At 40.0% G+C, this 9,425-nt stretch overlaps 1 protein-coding gene across 1 annotated transcript in view; it reads right to left on the reverse strand.

Moving 5' to 3' along the window:
- IQCA1 (IQ motif containing with AAA domain 1) overlaps positions 1-9,425 on the reverse strand; it is a 172,559-nt gene that overhangs the window by 154,418 nt on the left and 8,716 nt on the right. The window contains exons 2-6 of the mRNA XM_008574644.1: positions 8,604-8,928; positions 7,530-7,649; positions 4,017-4,067; positions 3,519-3,659; positions 2,306-2,377 (exon numbers count right to left, since the gene is read on the reverse strand). Coding sequence (XP_008572866.1) covers positions 2,306-2,377; positions 3,519-3,659; positions 4,017-4,067; positions 7,530-7,649; positions 8,604-8,928 — 709 coding nt within the window. The remainder of the gene's footprint in view (positions 1-2,305; positions 2,378-3,518; positions 3,660-4,016; positions 4,068-7,529; positions 7,650-8,603; positions 8,929-9,425) is intronic.

Consider the following 9,425-nt stretch of genomic DNA (forward strand, 5'->3'; position numbering starts at 1 on the left):
TGTAGCAGTGCGCCACCGGGCCGGCCCACAACGAGACATTTTAACTCTACTAACTGTTTCTGGGCACCAATCTCTTATGATTATAAAACTACACTGATATGAATATCTATATATTGTAAACTTTGCTCATATTCTTATTTTTTTCCTTAGCAAAGAAATTCCAAGGTTGGCATTACCAGACAAAAAAAGCTGTGTTTATAATGTTTCTAATGATTGGAGAACAATTAAACCCTCATTAGCAGTCCCTGAGATTGCACTTGCCCCTCGGTCCTTCCCCAAATTGGTTATCATCACTACTGTCTCCTTTTTCTTTGTTAGGATAGATTTTTAAGAGCAATTGTAATTTCTTTATTGGAACTGTGCTGCAGTCTGAGATGCTTCCATCCTCCCCACCTTCCTTGCCTTGTCCTCTACAGTTCTCAGATCTGCGCCATGATCGGAAGCTTCTCCCTGCTTCTTTGGCTCCTCTGTTTAGTCTTTACAGACACATTCTTCTAATCAATCTCTTGCACACCTAATTCCATCGTGGCATCTGCCAAACTAACACAGGGACTTTGAAAATCTTTTCAGTATTTGGTACAGTGATTGGGATATTTAGGTTTCTTACTCTTTAGTCAGTTTATTTTATTTCATTTTAACTTCGCAATATACATTGTAGTTGATTTTCATGTCCCTTTACCTGTTTCTCTTCCCCCCCTCCCCCAAGTACATCACATCTGGTCACTTGTCTTAACAAGTTCAAGGAATTCTTGTGACTGTTGTGTCTTCACTTCCTTAGACAATCTTCTCTGTGCTATATTTTCTAACTTATGACCATGGCTGTTCATGACATTGCCTAACAGTTTTTTAACTTGCTAGTGTCTGTGGTTATATACTGCATATTTGTATTTCCTTTTCTTCATTAGCCTCACCAGAACTTTGTATGTCATTAGTATATTCAAAGACTCAGTCATTAATTGTATTTATCAACACTACTGTTTCAGTATTTTTATCTTGGCATTAAATAGGGGGCACTAAGCAACGTAGCTCGCTACAACACACCTTAAGTAACCATTCCACCAGGAATGGTTGTCATCTGTGACAATAATTAGCTTTGTAAGAGTTAGCTCTGGAGGGTTCTCAAGAACTTCCTCCAAAGACTTGAAGGAAGGGTTGTCAGGTGAAAAGGAAATAAAATACATTCAGAGTTACTGACCCTAGTCAGTCAAGCAGGCTCTGTAGGGAGGTTCTGTGCTCTGGAGGGGCTCAGGAGGAGGACAAGCCAACCCTCCTCAAGGGCCTTACCCTTGATGATGTAGCTGCCACAGGAACTCTGTGGCAGACACTCTGTGATGGTTCCCCATCACTCCCGCTTTCTGGTCCTCACACCCTTCTGTAATCCCCTCCCCTTGAGTGTGGATGGACCTCATAACTTGCTTCTCACTGATGTAATAGGCCAAAGGTGAGGGGGCATCACTTCCAAGATCAATTGCATACAATTGTAAGTGGCCCCTCTCTCCCTGGCTAGCTTTGATGAAGCAAGTTGCCATATGGAGAGACCCATGTGGCAAGGAGCTAGGGGCTGCCTCTGGCTAACAGCCGGCACAGAAACCAAGGCCCACGGCCTGACAGTCACAAGGAACTGAGTTATACCAACACAAGCTTGGAAGCAAATCCCTCCCCAGATGAGCCTTAGATGAGACCACAGCCCTGACCAACTCCTTGACTGCAGCCTTGGGACACCCTGACACCTGAACAGAGGATCCAGCTAAGCTATGCCCAGATTCCTGAACCATAGAAACTGTGAGATAACAAATGAGTGTTGTTTTAAGTGGCTAAGTTTGTGGTTAACATTGTTCTATGACAATGGATAACTAATGCACCCTCCCAACTCTATGATTCAGTAATCATTACACCAAAAAAAAAAAAAAAGAAAAAAGAAAAAAGCCAGCAGTATCAATGCAAAACCATTCTCAAGACCATAAATACTTAATAGTGTGCACTGCTGACATCAGACAGGAACAGCATATTGTGACAACATACAGTCTGTTTCCACATTTGGAGCAGTCTGCACCTTGCAGAGACAGGTAAACAGATACAATCCTGATACCCTTGTGGAGGCTTCTGTACAACGTGGGTGACCCCATTCTCTTAAATCATTTACTTTGTTTTCCTTTCTTCCCTCAAAAACTCTCTAAAGAAGACATGTCTTACAAACTCTGTTCTCTNGTTTTCCTTTCTTCCCTCAAAAACTCTCTAAAGAAGACATGTCTTACAAACTCTGTTCTCTTTAAGAAAACCAGATCTTGCTTATAAAAAAACTTACCATACCCAGGAATATCATCTCCTCTTCTCTCTGTCTTCCAGTTTTCCTACATTGATAGAAACGTCTCCAAACCTAAAAACAAAAAAGTGGTTACTTGTTAAAAACATAAAAAAATAAGGAAAACATTGTCATGCAGACTCTCCTCTATAAACTGAACACCCCAAGTGTCATAATGATCGTAAACTCCAGGTTGTGCACGTGTATGTTAATGGACTATTTTTTTCTCCTGTGAACACAGGCAAAGATTTTAAAAGAAAAAATGAATCACAAAAATGACCTGTAATTCTCATTAGTGAGATTCTCCTACCTGGGTTTCTTAAAGAGAAACTTCTAGGTAGTAGGAGCATGAAGCTAGGTCTACGGGTGGCACTTCATGGTTTTAAAAATTTCCAAAATAATGTGAGGAAATAGAACATAGAAACTTCCAAGAATTGTATAACTCAAGCTTTTAAATCAGATGCTAAAGTTTTAGATCTATACAGAAACTTGAAAGAAAACAGTCTCTTATCTGGCCCTCCCCATCCCCCTCCCCCTCTCCCATTCAAGGATAAATTAGCAACAAAGAGTTCAGATTTTCTGGTTAAATTTCATGTCCTCATACTTACTTTCTCTCAAACCTAATCCTAATTTGTGTCACATTGCCATCTTCTGCATTTTCCTGTAAGTAACACTAGCCTCCCTTTGAAAAAAGATGGGGTAAAAATTAATAGCACTCATTTGCCAAAGAGAAGGAAACCTCAAGGGCCACTTCTGGAAGGAACATCAATGTTCTGGTTATTAGTGATGGTGGCTAGAATTTTTTCAAATGGTATGTGTTTCTGTAAGCTACAAGGTATTAACCCTTGCTCCTGTCTTCTATAATTTGTATGTCTGTATGCGAATGTATTTTTTAAAAATTCACTAAGGATTGATATCCTCACTGAATTTTAGCAACATTCTTTCCAACAATTATTAATGATCTTTAAAAGTATTAAATAAAATGCCCTCCATTTAATAATAAAATTAGATTTTAGAATAAAATTTTTGAAATATGACCAAGCTTAGTTAATGATTTCTCTATAGGAAGTTAATGAATCTTTCTGGAATTTAATCCAGTTCTACTAAAAGTAGGAATTTGGTATTTTGAGTTTCGGAGCTCACCCTCGAAGCTGGTATGCATGTCTAGCTGGGTAAGACACCTTGTACCCCAACTCCAAGAGTCCCACATTTGTACCTTCTGAATACATAGTGCAGCAGCCCCAGCATCTGCGAATTTTTCGCCAAATATCTTGGCTTGCTTTGCTCTGTATTCTCGAAGATAGATTTGCTTCATGAACAAGGCTCTCAGGCGACCTTGCCGTGCCCTCTCAGCAACCTGGATTGCGTGCCCTCTCAGCAATCTGGATTAATTTAATGGCCTCTTCAAAAGGAATACCCTTTATAGAGTATTTCTACAAAAAAACAGTTAAGAAAAATCAATGTTTAAATGTGTTAACTATATCAATTGATCCCCAAAACATCACACACTGTTGATAGAGTATGGTACTCCGAATTCATTTTTCCAATGAATTAGGCATATTTTGATAATATGCCATGTTCATGTTGTGACCCCAAATTTAAAGGTTCCATGGCTTTCCCTTACCCTTCCAAATAAAATACTAATTAACCCCACTCCATTTTAGATTGGCAACAAACTATACTAGAAATGTCAATACCGTGCCCTCTCAGCAACCTGGATTAATTTAATGGCCTCTTCAAAAGGAATACCCTTTATAGAGTACTTCTACAAAAAAACAGTTAAGAAAAATCAATGTTTAAATGTGTTAACTATATCAATTGATCCCCCAAACATCACACACTGTTGATAGAGTATGGTACTCCGAATTCATTTTTCCAGTGAATTAGGCGTATTTTGATAATATGCCATGTTCATGTTGTGACCCCAAATTTAAAGGTTCCATGGCTTTCCCTTACCCTTCCAAACAAAATACTAATTAACCCCACTCCATTTTAGATTGGCAACAAACTATACTAGAAATGTCAATAAAATTGATTCAGTAAAAGTTGAGATTGCTATCAATATTGCATTAACTTAATAGTAGAAATACAGAAATTAAAAATGCATCTCTAATACAGGAATTAAAATTTTAAAATACAGATGAAGTAAAACACTGAGTTTAAAAATCAATTACAGACTGACCCAGTGAATATGACTAATGTTAAAATCATTTTAAGGACAATTTTATGCATGAAATTTTTTTGAGTATCTGTAAGTTTGCATGTTAAAACATCCACATGTGATGAGTACTATTAAGACAGAAAAATCAGAGCTCATGTAGTAAAATGTTGTCTTCGGAGATATCATATGGGGTATGTGGTGACAAAGCCAGGCCAGGGCTGTGCCATTTTTTGAAGAAAGAAAGACAGGGGCCAGGGTTCTGGATGCATCCTGAGGCCTGGGTGAGCTCTGAGTGGGCTCAGGGTGAGGCTCCACTGTTGTCCCTAGAGCAAGGGAGAAGCTATGCATGTGGCCTGGCTCGAGGGGCTGTCCATTCTTGGATGGAGGCAGAAAGGAAAGGTCATTTGAAGTCAGAAAAGCACCAAAGCAAAGCTGAGTCCAATTCCAGGCCTCAGCAGGTAGCGATGGCCACTGTATCAGGATACGGTGCCAGGCACCGAGGTCTCGAGTGTGCAATGCTCCAACTCATCACCTGGGCTGCTGCTTCCCAGGATGGTCGCTTCTCTTTGTAAGAAGGCTGGGGTGGGGGGAAAAGGAAGGAGTGAGCAGGAGAGGTAAGGGACATCTACTGAGAACCTGTAGATGCCAGATGCTTTTCCCTATATACATACGTTCAGTAACTTCACAGAAGCAGCCTCCAAGGTGGGTGTTAACATGAGTACTTAAGAATTGAGAAGACTGAAGCTCAAGGAAGTAAAGTAACTTTCCACGGTTAACTTTAAAGTAAGTTTGCATGGTTAACAAGAGGTAGAGCCAATTTGAACAGATATTGATCTTTTTTCTACTAAACTACCCACTACCGCTTCAATATGGCACGTCAATATTGCATGAAGAATATGGCTGCTTACAAGGATGCTCTTTTACACAACAATTCTTCAGAGTTTTGTTTTCAGTGAGATTTCAGTGCTTCAAATTTGCAGTGAGCACACACTTTCGGTAATGTGCTTGGCATGTCAGAGTAAAAAAAATTATTCTGGTATTAAATCAGATGATATATAAAAAAAACTTAAGCATATAGTAGGTACCCAGGAAACATCAGTTGGTATTGTACTTATTGCCTTTAGATTCCAAATTGTCATTCTGAAAATAATCACAGACATTACTAAATAACTCTGGCAAAGGGATTTTGACTAGTTTACTCAACATGACAAAGATTTTTGAGCATCTAAAGAGGTCCCGATAGTGGATATTAAACATTACAAATGTAGGAGATGGATAATAATTTTCACTTATCAAAATTCTTCTTGGGGTACATATTGCATATATCTTCAAGCAATGAGCAGCTAAGAAGAGAATGGGGGTCCAGTGAGACACCAAAAGGACGAGACAAAGTCACAGCAGGTGCCCAGGGGATGTCAGCTGGAAGCCCTCATGTTTTGCTGAGCACTGGGCACATCTGAAATGAGACTGGGGTGGAGATGACCTGCTGCTCCAGGCTGGATGCTGAGTTAGGGAAGGAATAGAGAAATGTCCCTGCTGCTGACCTAGCACCAATGCAAAGGGACAGCAGGCAGGAGAAACAGCAAACAGGGATTTCTAGGGTTTTACTGTAGTATGTGTGATGTAATCTCCCTTCTCCATTTCCCCTGTAAAATCTTGAGAGAATTCTGCACTGCTCATCACTGCTGGGTGTGAAAGGATTCCTTTGGGGGAAGTAGATGAAGTCTGAGTGCTTTGTTCTGACTGATGCCTGGGCAGAAAGCACAGACACAGGAGCCTCGTGGTGGAAGGATGGCCAGAGGGCCCCCAAGCAAGGGGGGTCGACTTCAAGTAATTCATAATGTAGAAGAGGGGGTGGACGTTTGGCAGACGGGTGCAGGAAAGAGAGATGTCTTGGGTTAGGTGGATCAGGAAAGGTTTCTTGAAGGATGCTGTATCAAATTGGGCTCTGCAGAACGGGTATCATTTTGACAGGCAGAAATGTAAGGGAGAAGAGCAAGCTCTCTCTCGAGCATGGAGCACGCCTATATGAAATGGGAGATGACACCAGGCTGGCTAATGCAGGGCATGTACTTCACCTGCCTCCTGAAGCAGGCGGACAGGGCATTTTTCCCCGCCATCCTGGGAATGCACTCAGAATCTTCCTTAACATCATGACCCAGGCTGGCAATACCCGATGGGCCTATCTGCAGAAAGACTGCAAGTGTGGGTTCTCGCTGTGCATGCTTGTCTACACTGGCAGTCTCAGCTACTCATAATGGCCCCTTTCACTATGGAGTGTCCCAGTTTGGATGGTCAATGGTCGTTTTAATGCTTGGGCCATGAAGATCAGCCAGAGGAGTGAGGCACTAATTTCACAGGCAGTGAAAATCACCAAAATGCATAAGTAGATGGTCGTAAGGTTGGCAGGGTAGTGCTACATGGGAAGGACTGGAAGAAGACTGCTCACCAGGAGGCCACATGGGAGACTGCTGTGAGACTAGGACAGCTGTGACAACGGGAAGAAGGTGGCACTGCACCAGTATTGCAGACGGAGGAGGTATGGGTCTGGAGAACTGGCTGGATGCTGCTCCTTGCTCTCCAGTGATGGTTTTCAAGGATTTTTCTCCCCTTTCTCCACAGATGGTCCATTTGGGGTGATCCAAGTGTCACTCAACTTAAAGGTCAATTAGCATTTTTAGAAAGTGTAGTAATTTTCAAGTTCCTAGTGAGTTATGCTGGCACTTAATTATTTTGTATGAAAAACATTTAGCTTCTGACTTTAGCTAGGTGAATTTGAGATGAAAAATTAAACTGGGTTGATAATTAACTCTGTCTTAGAGATACTGATTTAACCAATAAAGCATTATGTTTTGATGTCTATTTCTAAGCTCTTGAAAAATAATGACTGTGCATCACCACAGACACATTCAAAAGTTATGCAGCTTCTTATATCCTGTGTAACAAGAAGCGAGGGATGAGTCTTTCCTCAAATTGAGAATAATCTGTTTCTCACACAATTAGATGCAACAGAAAAAGGAAGTTATACAGATTATGGAATAACGTTTGTGAAAATGATATACAAACCACTTTAGCTGTATCTAATCCACTTTCGGCTAAAATTTGAGCAAGGATTTTCTCTCTTCCTTTTATTACTTCCAACTTCTCTTTCAAAAAGTACTTGGGTATGGGAATATCTAACTGTTGCTGGAGAAGAGAAAGAACAAGCAAAAGAGCACGTTTGTTATGACCCCAGGACCCAAATCCACTTAAAATACAGGTAAGGGCATGTGCATCAGAGTCACTCTCCATTCCGCTCTCACTGAAGAGGTGAAGGGCAGCGGAGAGGAGAGAACTCATCACGGAGAAGGAGACAAAGTCAAAAGGAAACTCACCACCACGTTTCACATGTTACTCACTACTGCAAAACCTCAGCAATTCATATCAATTAGGCCTCAATTAATGAATGATTACTTCATGAATTTCTTTAAAGAAATATAATATTATCTCAGACTATCTAAAATAATGACCCGGATTGGGACAGTAAAGTATTAAGCTGTTGAGACCTTTGAATTAAATCTAATAATTTATCATCAGCATCATCACCTATTTGTATGTAAATGGTCACAATTCTTTCCAATAATTTGGTTTTATTTTTACCTAAATTACCCCATTACAGAAATTATTTATAAAATTAATCTGCCAAATAAATAATCTACCAAATAAATAGTTTTAAAGCCATCCAGAAGATGACAACTGGAAAATAAAGGCCAGAGAGAGATTTCCCATGGGAACAGAGAGTAGGGGGCCACTGCTGTTGGAAACTGGGAGGGTTTGTGCTGTAGGATATTTATGAAAGGGTCAGCCTACCCCACTCCCATAGTCCTGGACAGACACCACAGTGTCAGGCAAGACCACCACCACCTCAGTGCTAACAGACACAGGGCTGTGCAAAAAGATTTACCTGTGCCAAAAACGAAGGGAATTTGATCCTAATCCACAGCAGTATGGTGCGATGGAAGGGAAATGTTTAGACTTTTAATACACCAAACAACTAGTAAATATGTCTAGAAAGTCTGTAGAATATTGGGTACAGACCTACATATCTTATGTATTATAAAAAGAAACTAATAAGAAAAAAAACCCCAACAGAGTACTTACGGGAACCAACTTTAGATCCTGTAAGATATCATCAAAGTAATGAAACTCGGTTAATTCCAATTCAACCATCTCATTCTTCAGTTCCAGGATGCGGCCCATCACTGCATCCAATATTTTCCGGATCAGGATTCGTTTCTGTGGATGGACTATCTGGTCATACACATTCTCCATGTCTTTGAAGATCTGCACATATTTTATGTAGAAGGTGGCTAACATTTGGAAGATGAAAACTTGATTTCTTTGTGGTTCTATCATCTTCTGAGACTCTTTATCAAGCACATAATTGAGGGCTTCTTGGGTCTGATGCCACATCTTATTATACATTCTGAGGGAAGACAGAAAGTTTATATAATACAGTAACACAAATTACTTTGAAAGGCATACATATTGTGCATCTGGTGTAACACAATATAACACATAGTCAAGTGTGAGCTAAGAACACCATATGTAGTTGCAAGACTCTATACAATAGAGGTCCTGTTTTGATGTACGTGTGACTTTTGGATATGACCACTGCTATCACTATCAAATAAACAGTTTTAAAGCCTTTTGCCTAAATGGTATAAAGTTGTTCCTCACTATACATATGAAACAAGCATTATTATACTTCATTTAAACAATGAAGTATTCAGTATCCAGAATAGTTAACTGATTTGTCCATATACACGGTTGGTGGAGTATGAATTGGAATAACCACTTTGGAAAGTAATACAGCATTATCTTATAAAGCTGAAAATGTGCATACCCTACGAATGAACAATTATATCCTAGAGAAGCTCTTGTAAATACACATCAAGAATGATCACAGCAGCATTTTTTTTT

This window comes from Galeopterus variegatus, unplaced genomic scaffold (assembly GCF_000696425.1).
Source record: "Galeopterus variegatus unplaced genomic scaffold, G_variegatus-3.0.2 Scaffold57, whole genome shotgun sequence".
Classification (NCBI taxonomy): Eukaryota; Metazoa; Chordata; class Mammalia; order Dermoptera; family Cynocephalidae; genus Galeopterus; species Galeopterus variegatus.